Source organism: Lagenorhynchus albirostris, chromosome 20, assembly GCF_949774975.1.
Source record: "Lagenorhynchus albirostris chromosome 20, mLagAlb1.1, whole genome shotgun sequence".
Classification (NCBI taxonomy): Eukaryota; Metazoa; Chordata; class Mammalia; order Artiodactyla; family Delphinidae; genus Lagenorhynchus; species Lagenorhynchus albirostris.
In genome coordinates, this window is record NC_083114.1 from 11240671 (window position 1) to 11254344 (window position 13674).

Below are 13674 nucleotides of genomic sequence, written 5' to 3' on the forward strand. Positions count from 1 at the left end.
CATTACAGAACATTATTAAGTTGTAGTATACAAAATCAATACACAAAAACCTGTTGTGTTCCTTATATTATTATACACTAATAATGAACTATCAGAAAGAGAAATTAAGAAAACAGTCCCATTTACAATTGCATCAAAAAGAATAAAATACCTAGAAATAAATTTAACCAAGGAGGTGAAATATGTGTATATTGAAAACTACAAGACATTAATGACAGAAATTGAAGAAGACACAAATAAATGAAAAGATATTCCATGCTCATGGGTTGGAAGAATTAATATTGTTAAAATGTCTGTGCTACCCAAAGCAATATACAGATTCAGTGCAATCCCTATCAAAATTCCAAAGGCATTTTTTCACAGAAGTACAACAAACAATCCAAAAACTTTTATGGAACCATAAAAGCTCCCAAATAGCTAAAGCAATCTTGAGAAAGAAGAATAAAGCTGGAGGTATCACATTCCCTGATTTCAAACTATATTACAAAGCTATAGTAATCAAACAGAATGTGGTATTGGAATAAAAACAGAGACATGGATCAGTGGAAAGAAGAGAGCCAAGAAGTAAACTCACACATATGACAAAGGAGCCAAGAATATACAATGGGGAAAGGGCAGTCTCTTCAATAAATGGTGTTGGGAAAATTGAACAGCTGCATCCAAAGAAGGACTGCCTTGAAAGGTGATGAGTTCCCCATCACTGGGAGAGTTCAAGCACTGGACAATGATTTGGCATCCTCTATATCTGCTATAGAGGATATTTCAGCATCAGATTGGACCAGATAATTGTTCAAGTTCCTTGCAGTTCCAAGAATCAGATTCTCTTAAAGGATAACTCAAAAATTCAAAAGTAAACCTATAGGCTTAAAAACTACCAAAGTGGCTTTCCAAAATTCTTTCATGCAAAATGGAATCAAGGTGAGTAGAAACTCTAGTACCGTATACACTGAATACTTTAAAAGTTTGAAGGAATAGAACTCTTAAGATGTATCTAAGCTATCTGAAACGTACATCAAAATAAGAGGAGTATGGGACAAAGAACAATGCAGTAGCATCCTTTGCTGATTTTCACAAGCCCCAAATAGGTAATCATGAGGGGCAATTTCTTTAAATTACACTCAAATTGTATGCTTTCTAAGGTCTTAAAGTATTTTAGCTTTTTAATGATTGGGATCCATAAATGTATAATAATCTTTGTCACATCTTTATAATTAAATCGACTCTTGGTAGGAGAACAAAAGCAAGCATAAAAAGAGAATCTGTTTTCCATAGCTTTTCCTATATAGAATAAAATGGTACTTAATAAGAAGTAAGCAAGCAGTGATTGGGTAACATAAATCAGAGCTGCCACATTGCGTTCTTTTACTGAGTAGCTTGTTTCCTGATATTAATTTAGGCAACAGGGTGTTCTCAGACATCTCCCTTCCACTTAGGAGAGCTGCATTCTTATGTCAATGCTGCTCAGTCTCATAACGGCTGGACAGTTCAACTGACTAGAGCACATTCGTTCAGTATGCATTTATTGGGCACACACTATATGTGCAGTGAGGCTAGGCACTCTGGGCAGAGTAAGAGTTAGTCCTAGTCCTGCAGCTAGGGTCATGGGTCAGTTCAAGGGTCATGGTAGCACTGTAGGAAAGTTAAACAAGAAGTTCATAATACCTGATTTTTTTTTTTTTTTGCGGTACGCGGGCCTCTCACTGCTGTGGCCTCTCCCGTTGCAGAGCACAGGCTCCGGACGCGCAGGCTCAGCGGCCATGGCTCACAGGCCCAGCCGGCATGTGGGATCTTCCCGGACCGGGGCACAAACCCGTGTCCCCTGCATCAGCAGGCGGACTCTCAACCACTGCGCCACCAGGGAAGCCCATCAAAATTGTGTAAATTTTTAATTAATTAAGGTAAATAAATAAAGACTTGAGTCTTTAACTCAAGGACATTTTCTCTCTCTTTCCTTCATCTTCTATTCTCTATTTTTCCCCCTCTGGAAGTTCCACTTGACAAATATTAAATCTCCTGAGTCTATCCTCTCAGGCTTAATTTTCCTCCTGTATTTTCCATCTCCCAGTGGACACAGTGACCTGGAGTGTTTTGCTGAAGGCCTCTTTCCCACACCTGCACTCAGAGTTGCCCACTCAGGCCTCTCACCCAGTAGGAGGCGGGTTGGGGAAACAGACCTACACCACCTCTGCAGGAAACAACGCAGTTTGGGAAACGTAGTTTTGTTCCAACCAACAAAAATCTCAAAACCACTTAAAACTTCAATGCACTTTGCCTGAGTATTCCTACTTTGAATATAAACTTTGGTTGTACACTTCTTAATTTAGCAAATTCTAAGCTTTGCACTGCATATCTGCTTTACATTCTAATATTATTCTCTACCCATATACTGATGCCAGATACACACTGAGTTATTATTGATAATAAGCTGTTCGATACTTCCTCTATTGGATTCATTCCTTTGCTGGCCTGTGTGGGTGCAAGATAAGATTTTACTTTTGAAAATATTTTCAAATACTTGCAATTACACTTAAACACCAGAATAAATAGTTGCAGAGTGCTTTTTTTTTTTTTTTAAGTATATCAAGAGATGCAACAGCATCCAGGCCTTTCAGAGAGCAAAACCAGCAGAAGAGAGTCCAGCTGGCTGGACTCAACTACAAGCATTAGTTCTTCGGTGAGGGTCTCAAGGTTTTTCTATCCCTCTCCACCCCGTGGGGAAGGGGGAGAGGATTAAATGTGTATACGGATGCAAAATACAATGGTGACCTATGATCGTAATTCATATAGCTAATTTCATGTACTTTGGCCAATTGTATCATGTTCCCAACAGGTCCAAGAAATTTCCCCTTCTGTAACCTGAGGTGCGGGGACGCCAGGGTCGGGGCCTCCAAAGGTAACCACAGGGGTCATTCAGGGTTGGCTTGCTCCATCAGGACGCCGCCCCTTCTTCTCGCCTAAGTAGGAGAGGACGCCCACCAGCCAGCACCTCCCCCGAGGCCCAGCTGCCCTGCACGCTCAGGAGCCAGACCACCTTCTTCAGGTGTCCTTGGAATGCATTGCTGGGGCTGGGACTCTGGCCCATTCCCGCCGGCTCGCCTTCCCTTAGTGGGAAACCCGGGCTCCACGCCCTGAATACCCATTGGTAGCCAAGACTGGCGACTCTCCCGCTGGTGTGCGGGTGGCCGGCGAGGCCACTTCGCTCCTTAAATAGCCCCTTCTCTGAGGGATGGGGAATATGAATATGCAACACGAGCTCCTCCAGACGCCACTGGACAGGCGGCCTGTTTAATATTCATGACGCCTCGTGGGCCTTCAGGACGCTAACAAGAGAATCAAGAGATGTTAGGGGGTCGGGCTCCACGAGGCAAAGCCTCCTCTGATTGGTTGTTCTTAGAGGTTGCCTTCGATTGTGGGGTGTGAAAGGTGGAGCTGCAAGTTTGGCATAGGGCGGGAGATTTGAATACCCATTTTCTGTGTTCCAGGCTGTGCGGAAGTGTTTTTTTTTTTTTTTTTTTTACCAGCACTACAACCATAAAGAACATATTCCGAGCACTGTACTCTTAGTTTGAGAGCTCCAATCCACTCATTTTCTAGATGGAGAAATTACTCCTGACTCCTAGCCTGAGTTCGGCCACCGCCCTCGGCCGGAAGCTGAGGGGCGGGCCCAGGATGCGAGACCCGGCCTCGCCTCCTATCTCCTCCTATTAATTCCTCGCGGCCCGGGCAACCCCAGGAATCTCTCGTGGCTAACTCCGTGCAGCGCCGGGCTTGTGGCTTAGTGGTCCCGGGACGGCCTGCGGCTGCGAGGACCTGAAGCCATCGTCCAGCCCAACATCGCTGTACACCTGGGGAGTCCGAGACCCAGTGAGAGCAGTGCGGCCCGAGGTGGCCCAGCCCGCAGCAGGACCAAGGCCAGTTGCAGGTCTCCTGACTCCCAGCTTGGTGTCCCGCGTCTTCGTGGTAGGTTGAGATAGCCGAGCATCTGGCCTGAGCGCTCCCGGCCACATCCCCTTGTCCCCGGCGCTGGGGGAAAACACAGAACTCGCGCCTGCGCAGAGCCTTCTGAGGAAAAAGCTTCGCGGCAGACCCCGCCCCTTTTGCCCTGGAGACGCGTCTCCGGTTGCCATGGAGACTGCGCTGTTTACAGCCCAGTTCTGCAAGAACCCGGAGCTCCGGTTGGGGTAAGGAGGCTCCCATCCCGAAGTTGTGTAGTGGTTTTTTGTGGCGCTGAGGGTAAGCCCCGGCCCCACACCACCAACCCTTAACTGCAGCGCACAGACCTACCCAATGCCTTGTGCCCATTGGTATCAGCCCGAATTTAGGTTTAATTTCGACCTCAGCCCTAATTTAGATTTCTCTGAGAGCTACTCAGACTTATCCAGAAATCTTGGGTTAAGTTTTGAGCCCCACACTCACACTTGGCCGAAGCCATAGGAGGGACTGGACTAGGAGACCCCATGTTGTCAGAGGGAGCCGGGTGGCCTGGGGCTCAGCCTGGTCAAGATGTGACTCCGGGTCGCTCCTTGTATGTTTGAAGGACTTCAGAGATCCAGAAGCCTTTAAGAGCAGGCGGTCAGATATATATTTGGGGTGAGATGTTGGTGGGGGCAGTTTTTAGCCCTGTCTGAGGACGGCAGTTCTCACAGTCAGAGCTGTGTGCAGATGAGGTGGGGAAGTGTTGGTCTTTCTGCTGCTGCTGGTCTCTGCCTGCTGCCTCCTCATGTGTTCCTCTTCTTGTTCTCTCCTTTTCTTTGTCCTGGGAAGGTTTTGTTTCTTTCATCTGCTGAACAGGCTCAATACCCAGCTGTCAGTTTACAGATGTCACAGTTGTTCTTTTTTTTTTTTTAAGAAAACATGTCTGGGTTCATCTGTTTGGCAATACCTACTAAAACTGAACACTGCCTTATGACCCAGCAATTCTAATGCATTATAAAAATGCGAGCATATGTTCACCAAAAAACACATTGTCTCTAAATGAGAATATTCATAGCATTCTCATAATAGCACCAAACTGGAAACCCAAATATCCGTAAACAGTAGAAAAGAGAGACAAATTTTGGTATAATCATGCAATGGTATATTACACAGGAATGAGAATGAACAGACTACAAGTATATGAACAGTACTGATAAGTCTTACAAGCATAAGGCTGAGCAAAAAGAAGTCAGATATGAACGAGTACATAGTGATTCCATTTATATTAAGTTCAAAAATACCAAAACTAATTTATAGTGTTAAAAGTTGGAATAGTGGTTACTGTTGGGGGGAGGGGGTGAAGAATAGTGATCAGAAAGAGACGTAAGGTGCTGGTAGTGCTTATTTCTTGATCTGGGTGCTGGCTGTACAGAGGTTTTCATTTTGTGTACAGATTATGATTTATGTACCTTTTGGTATGAATGTCACACTTTAATAAAAACTGACATTAAAAAAAGGACAACTTGCTTTCAATGAATCTAAAAAAAAAAAAAATTCTGCTTTTGATCAGGACTTTAGAAACCTCAAATGGCCAAACTACTACAACATCCACCCAAGTTCTTGCCCTCAGAGTGGCACATTGCTAACAAGAACCAATACCACAGAGCAGAGGCCCAAAGGTCCCGGTCCGAACGCCTGGTGGCAGAAAGCCAGAGGCTTGTGAATGAAATTGAAAAGACCACAAGAAAATCTCAAAGCGATGTGAACAAGAAACTAGGTAAGGTAACATATTTGGTATATTTGGGAACATGTTTGGATGATACTGTTGAGGTATGGCGATACTGTCATTTGCATTTCATGTTCAGGAATGGCAACGTATTATCTTGAAATATTAGGGAGAAACGTGTATTCTCTGGGCTCTGTCTTTAAGTTCACTGCCCTAAGGTAGAGACATGGTAACCCAGTCTGATTTTCAGCCATTCATCAGCCATTCTTTTACTGATTCGATACATATCTGTTGAGCGTCTAAGAGCATCTATGGACTAAGCCCTGGGAATATCACAGAGGATGATCAGAGCCTCAGTTTTTGAGGGGCTCCTGGATTGAGGAGGAGAAAGATAGAAAAATGAATAACCAAAATATAACTAGATAGGAGCTAGGGGAGGGGATACAGAAGTGAGGGCGGAGTCTGCCTGGAGAATTGGGGAAGACCTCCTAGAGAGGAACACTTGAGCTGAGTCTTTTTTTTTTTTTTAATTTATTTATTATTTTTGGCTGTGTTGGGTCTTCATTTCTGTGTGAGGGCTTTCTCTAGTTGCGGCAAGTGGGGGCCACTCTTCATCGCGGCGCGCGGGCCTCTCACTGTCGCGGCCTCTCTTGTTGCGGAGCACAGGCTCCAGACGCACAGGCTCAGTAGTTGTGGCTCGCGGGCCGAGTTGCTCCGCGGCATGTGGGATCTTCCCAGGCCAGGGCTCGAACCCATGTCCCCTGCATTGGCAGGCATATTCTCAACCACTGTGCCACCAGGGAAGCCCTGAGCTGAATCTTAAAGAAAGAGTAATGCTCTCTTGACAATCCCATTCCTACGAACACAATGTAAAAGGTGGTGCCCTTAAATAAGCAAAACAAGAATAAAAATAAGATGAAACAAACAAAAGTCCCAAATGCCAAAAAGTGATAAACCAGAGGTCACAAACTCAACAGTCTATCAGAGTTGGGCAGGTAACATAAGGGTTTGAATAAGACCCCTAAGACAATAGGGAGTGGTGGGGACTGAGGGTTCCTGGAGAACATGTGCTCCATCAATTTCAACCCATTTTTTCCCAAGAAAGAATATGGGCCCAGTGTTGCCGAGTTCCCTGATTTTTTTTTTTTTTTTTTTTAGAAAAGCTGGAATTTTACCCACTTTTTAAATGCTAGCAATTGACTTGATATATTTATAACACTGGGCAGGATAAACAAACACATCTATAAGCAAAACCTGGTCTAAGGGCTGCTAGTTTTCAACCTCCAATAAACCAAAACTTCATTCAGGCCTGCAGGGTTAAATGTTAGGCTTCTCCTGATGGGTTGATGCTTACTCCTGATACCAGCCTATAGGTAGGCCTGATCACACTAGACAATAAAGCATTCTGGTTGACAAGCCGTGTCCCTACAGACAGAGCTCCCAGTTAGTATTTTAGCATTTTATTCTCAAATATGACCAGATGAGGATCACCAAACATGTGAGGGAAGGTTCTAAAATGGCAAACACTGAAACAAACAAAACTAAAGAAAGTACACAGAGCAAAAGAAAAAATAACACTATAAGATCCTCAGGGAATTTAGAAAAGACATTGCATCTATGGAACAAGAAGACTCTTAAAAAAGAGAACATTCAGAGAACAAGAAAGTGTTCTTGGAAATTAAAAATATGAGAGCAGAATATTTTTTTAAGTCAAAAGAAGGGTTGAAAGATAGAGTTGAAGTATCTCCAGAAAGTAGAAAAAAAAGACAAAGAGCTACATAGAAAACAGGAGAGAAAAGACAAAATTAGAGGATCCATCTGGGAGGCTCAGTACCTATAGGCGTTCCAAACCCTCCTACACTGTTGGCAGGAATGTAAATTGGTACAGCCACTATGGAGAACAATATGGAAGTTCCTCAGAAAACTAAAAATAGAACTACCATATGATCCAGCAATCCCACTCTTGGGGATATATCTGGACAAAACCATAATCTGAAAGGATATATGCATCCCAATGTTCATTGCAGCACTATTTACAATAGCCAGGACATGGAAGCAACCTAAATGTCCATTGACAGATGAATGGATAAAGAAGATGTGGTATATATATACAATGGAATATTACTCAGCCATAAAAAAGAATGAAATAATGCCATTTGCAGCAACATGGTTGCCTAGACATTGTTATATTGAGTGAAGTAAGTCAGACACAGAAAGACAGATTATCATATGATATCACTTATATGTGGAATCTAACAAATGAACTTAGTTACAAAACAGAAATAGAGTCACAGATGTAGAAAACAAACTTATGGTTACCAGAGGATAAGCGAGGGGAGGGATAAATTGGGAGATTGGAACTGACATATACACACTACTTTATATAAAATAGATAACTAATAAGAACCTGCTGTGTAGCACAGGGAACTCTACTCAGTACTCTGTAATGGCCTATATGGGAAAAGAATCTAAAAAAGGAGTGGATATATGTATATGTATAACTGATTCACTTTGCTGTACACCTGAAACTAACACAACATTGTAAATCAACTATACTCCAATAAAAAATTTTTAAAAAGTTGTATAAGAAAGTAAATTTATCATAGTATCATGATATCATGGTTTGGGTGTAAATAATATTTACATACCTACAATAATATAAACAAACATTAAATTATTATTTAACAACATGGTGACGCAGCTATATTGGGAAGATTGAAAGATCAGAAGTGTGTTGTATAAGTCGTATAAGAGCAAACTCTTATCTTTCATCATAGGAAATCAATAGGTAATCTTAAAACTGATAATGAATAAATAGCAATGTAAGCAAATGCCAGAAGAAATACTAAAAGTGTTTAAAAAGAGGTTGCTTCCAGAAAGTGGGAGTGGGTAGGGATGGGTCAGAGAATTGTAATACTTGTAAAACTATTTGACTTTTCAAACAATATATGTGTCTTTGACAAAATTAAAAGTTATTAAAAACAGTGGGTTTTGAAGAATTAGAGTGGCGAATTAGAATGGTCTTTGGATTAATTTGATGTTGAATGTAAGAAGAAATATATTCTTATTTCCTTCCCTCCCTCCCTCCCTCCCTCCCTCCCCCTTCCTTCCTTCCTTCCTTCCTTCCTTCCTTCCTTCCTTCCTCCCTCCCTCCCTCCCTCCCTTCCTTCCTCCCTCCCTCCCTCCCTCCCTTCCTCCCTTCCTCCCTCCCTCCCTTCCTCCCTTCCTCCCTTCCTCCCTTCCTCCCTTCCTTCCTTCCTTCCTCCCTCCCTCCCTCCCTCCCTCCCTCCCTTCCTCCCTTCCTTCCTTCCTTCCTTCCTTATAAACTCAGAGATGTAAAGATGCCCCAAGTAGCACAACCCTAAGAAGAAAAGAAAGTATCTCGGGTAGGTTTACAATAGTCTTCAAGTTTCTAATCTAAGAGTTGGCTACATTGGAAATAGATTAATCCTGGTGTGACTTCTCTGTGTGCTTCAGAGCAGAGGCTTGAGGAAGTCAGGTTCTGGAAGAAGGAGTTAGATGACAAACTTGAGCAGCTGGTGCACGCGACCGAAGATCTACTCATCTATCAGACCAGATTGGAGAAAGCCCTGGAGAGCTTTAAAGAGCCCTTGCACATCACTGAGAAGTGTCTGGAATACAGGTAGGAGGGAAGGTTCCTCTAATGAATCATCTGTTGTAAGCAATGAATTGCGAAGAGGTAAAAGCTGACTGTGCTAGGTGATGGGTTAGAATGAGACAAATGAGCAAGTGTTCTTTTAGAGCCTGAAATTATCTCGCATGCCCAGGGTGCTGGGCAGTGGGAGGAGCACTGGACTTGGCTCATGTCTAAACTCTGCTCTTGACTAACTTAAATATAAGTTAGGACTAGGTTTGGCAGTGGGTAATCAGAAAAGGGCAAAATAACATTGAACTTAGATAATTTCTTTCTCTCTCACATTTAAGGAGTCTGGAGATAGTTCAGGGTTGGCATGGTGTGCCACAGTATCAGGCTTCCAGGCCTTTTCTGTCGTGTTGCTCCACTATCTTGTTGCTCCATGTGCGTGGCTTTTACTCCCAAGGTTACCTCATGATTCACGATGGCAGCTGGAGCTCCAGCCATTACATCTACATGCCAACAAGTAGTAATAATAAGGGTTTGGCATTCACCATTTCTACTTGTATCCCGTTGACCAGAGCTTAGTCACATGGCCACACCAACAGAAACTGGGAAATGGAGGTCTTTATTTTGGGCAGGCAGAGCAGGTACAGTTACTAGAGGACAAGTCTGCTCCTATACACAGAGCCACATGGAAGCACTTTGTAATCCAGAGAGCACTGTGCAAACATACCTTTTTACTATAAGTTCCCTCCTGTAAGTCCTATGAGTAGGACGAGCCTTTCTGCTCTGGGGTGATGCTGATTTGCAGACCTGATGCCTGTCACAGCCCTAGGTGGGGCACCCTTCTGCCAGCACAGCCCCCTCCAATCGAGTGCATCCTCCCCACTAGCTATTGAGCAAACCCTCCCAAATGCAGATCTTTCCAGGTCACTCCATGCTTAAAATCCTTTCATTACAATGCTTTGCCCTAGTACCTTCAAAATAAAATTCAAACTTCTTAGCTTCAAAAACAAGGTCCATCATGGTTGGGGCCCCAGTGATCCCTCCAGGGCCATATCTCATCCCCAACAGTGGGGTGTACTTAGGGGTGCTGAGCTGCTTGCAGCTTCCCAAATGCACTGTGACTCTGTCCATACTCTTCCTCCTTCCCAGAAAACCCTGTTACCTCAGTGAGCTTAGCCAGGACCCCCTCTGCAGCAACCAGGCAGCAACCTCCCAGCCAGATTTAGAGAGTTTGTGAGGCAAAGGGAAGTAGCAGGTGATCAAAGAGGCCAACATCCAGTTGGCTCAAGTCTACACCTAAGGGTAACTAGGATGTAGAGGACATACATGGATTGAGTACATGCTCCTCTGGGGAAGGTACAGTGCCATCTGCTTTCTTATCTCCTTTGTCCCTTGCCACAACCCTAGGAAGTACTAATAGTTATGCCCATTTCACAGATGAGGAAACCAAGGCACAGATAAGTTATACAGCGTGCCTGAGGTCACACAGCTGGTGAGTGGAGACTTCCTCCCTAGCACTGTCATGCAGGTGGAAACGAATAACTTGTCAGACAGTGACTGATCAATTTTGGGAGTAAGTGGTTAAAAACATGAGTGATGCCCAGTTAGTTCTGTGACAGGGGGTGAGTTACGTAATCTCTCTGAAACTCAGTTTCCTCACCTGTACTTGAGAGGTTACGTGAGAAGGAACATCCGCATGGAAAGCTCAGCACGATGCTTGTCTCATAGTAAGTGCTCAGTGGCGGGGGTACTATTAATTTTGGCATCATTATGACTATTACTATTGTTACTATAGAGCATCTTTTTGGATTCAATCCTTGTCAGAGGATCAAGGAAGGAAACATATGTCTTTAAAATTCTAAGTCAGAAGACAGTGTTTCCAATAAACAGGTAAAAAGTAAAAGGCTTCAGAACCGATGGCCAAATTGAGGCCCAAAGTCCAGCTGGGATTCTTCAGACCAAGTAACCAGTCACCGATTAATTTTTCCTCATTATGTTTTGGGTATTTTGAAGTCGCATAGACACCAACTAATGTCCATCCCCCATCACATCATCCGGATGGATCTGGTCCAGTTGTCCAGACAGTTTTAAAAGTCAGCAGCGTTTGAGTTGCCTTCCTCCGCGCGTGGGATGACCATCCCCCTTTCTCTTGGTCAGGGAGAAGCGAGTTGGCATTGACTTGGTCCACGATGAGGTAGAGCAGGAGCTGATCAAGGAGGCGGAGATCATCCGGGGGGCGATGGCCCTGCTGACCCGCACCCTGGAGGAGACGTCCGAGCAGATCAGGTATGGCCATGCAGGGCCTGCCCTCGCATCTCCACTGGGCGTTATCTAGAAAAGGCCGTGCTCCATGGCCCAGAAAGAATGGGATTTAATACCCTACAAGCACTTCCCATGCCCCAAGGTTGCCCGGCAACACTCAGAATGAGACCAAGACAACCTCTCATGCGTGACAGTCACCCTCTGGTGGCGGGTTGGGGTGCGGCCAGATTTCACCCCTGATTGTAAACTGGAGGACACTGGAGCTGACCTCTCACAAACAGGATGCCACAGTGGTGACATCAGAAAATGTCACATCTGGAGGGAAGATCTTGAAGTCCCAGCTTGGATATGTTAATTTGTCACCAAGTGTCTAATGGTGTGTGTGTGTGTGTGTGTGTGTGTGTGTGTGTGTGTTGGGGGGATGGGAAGGTGGGAGGAAGTGTCACCATATTGCACTAGACTGGCTTCATTTTCCATGGTGTCCCAAGAACCTGGTATAGGTGCCACCTCGGCATTCCAGAGGGAGAAACCCAGTTTACCTTCTCCCTTCAGGCTGAACCGCGCTGCCAAGTACAGTCTTGAAAAGGACTTGAGGGACAAGTTTACAGCCCTGACCATTGATGATATCTGCTTCTCACTCAACAACAACTCGCCAGACATCAAATGTTCTGAGAACGTCGTGAGGGTTGAAGCAAAGTGAGTGGGTCCCTGCTGGCCTGGCCCTGCTGTCCTCCTCCCTGCTGCGTGTCATCGTAGTGCTTCTCAGAGAGGCAGGCAGGACCTAGCACATCATCCTGAATGCAGGCTGAGAGCTGGGAAGAGGCAGGCTTGGGGCAAAAGCGGGCACTGAGCAGTGAGTACCCTGACACAGGACCCACAGGCGCCTCGGTCCTCCGGGTTGCCCCCACTTTAAGAAAGTCTGATATAAAAAAAATTGGGGGGTGGGGGGGGCCATACTGTACAGCATGCGGGATCTTAGTTCCCCGACCAGAGTTTGAACCCACGCCCCCTGCAGTGGAAGCGCAGAGTCTTAACCACTGGACCGCCAGGGAAGTCCCTGATATAAAATCTTTAAACCTTTCAAATTTATTCATTTACCTATTTGCATTTTTAACAAGTAAAAGAATTTAAAAATGTAGAAAGGGCAAGTTACTAATTTCCCCATGTGTACTCCTTTCTATCATTACACCCCCTGAGATAACCAGTGTTATCTCTATGTTCTTACAAACATATGTATACACTCACCTACACCAATAAATTTTGTTTCTTTACAAAAATGGGATCGTACCATGTACCTTTTCTGTAACATCTAACTTACATTTTTCAAGTAACATTACATCACAGACCTAACTCATTCTAATCTTTAAAACGTTCTTTTTGAAGTAACACATACATATAGAAAACTGCACAAGAGTTCCCTGGTGGTCCAGTGGTTAGGACTTGGCACTGTCACTGCCGGGGCCTGGGTTCAATCCCTGGTCAGGGAACTAAGATCCCACAAACCATGCGGTGCAGCCAAGAAAAAAGAAAGAAAAGAAAAGAAAAATGCACAAATAATAGTAAACAGTTTAACGACTTATCATTGTTTTAGTTCTCTTTTGCTGTATAACAAGTTACCCCAAAACTTAGCAGCTTACAAACAATAAACGTGTGTTACCTCCCAGCTTCTGTGGGTCAGGAGCACAGGCACGGCTCAGCTGGGCGCCTCTGGCTCACATCTTATGAGGTTGTAGTCCAGGGGTCTGCTGGGGCTGCAGTCTCATCTGAAGGCACAACCGTGAGGGGGATCCACTTCTGACCTGGCTCGTGTGGTCGTGACAGGCCTTGCCACCCGAGCTGCGCCATGGAGCTGTGCCAGGACGTGGCAGCTGGCTTCTCCCACAGTGAGTCATCCAAAAGGAAGCAAGAGAGGGAGGGGGCAGCCAAGACAGGAGCCACAATTTTCTTTCAACCTAATCCTAGAAATAACCTCTCATTATGTCTATTCAGGAGAGATGAGTCAATGAGTTCATCACGCATCTCAAGGGGAGGGGACTATACAAAGGTGTGAACACCAGGAGACACAGGGGGTCACTGGGGACCATCTCAGAGGCTGCCTCTAGTCACACAGCAAACAGTCTCCATGGAACCACCAACCAGGCCAAGAAATAAAACATTACCACCAACA

At 44.6% G+C, this 13674-nt stretch overlaps 1 protein-coding gene and 1 non-coding gene across 6 annotated transcripts in view; both read left to right on the forward strand.

Moving 5' to 3' along the window:
• The first annotated feature begins 1781 nt into the window (after positions 1-1781).
• TEKT1 (tektin 1) overlaps positions 1782-13674 on the forward strand; it is a 31240-nt gene continuing 19347 nt past the window's right edge. Inside the window, exons 1-5 of one of the 5 annotated variants that reach the window (XM_060133873.1) lie at positions 1782-1898; positions 5486-5692; positions 9119-9284; positions 11403-11531; positions 12060-12203. In XM_060133873.1, coding sequence (XP_059989856.1) covers positions 5503-5692; positions 9119-9284; positions 11403-11531; positions 12060-12203 — 629 coding nt within the window. In that variant the 5' untranslated portion in view covers positions 1782-1898; positions 5486-5502. Of the gene's footprint in view, positions 1899-3602; positions 3961-3992; positions 4182-5485; positions 5693-9118; positions 9285-11402; positions 11532-12059; positions 12204-13674 lie in introns of those variants that run through there. The other 4 variants (XM_060133871.1, XM_060133874.1, XM_060133875.1 and 1 more) reach the window with 4 other exon arrangements.
• Positions 12923-12994, forward strand: TRNAD-GUC (transfer RNA aspartic acid (anticodon GUC)). Its single transcript has one exon. It is a non-coding gene; the product is annotated as a tRNA-Asp (tRNA).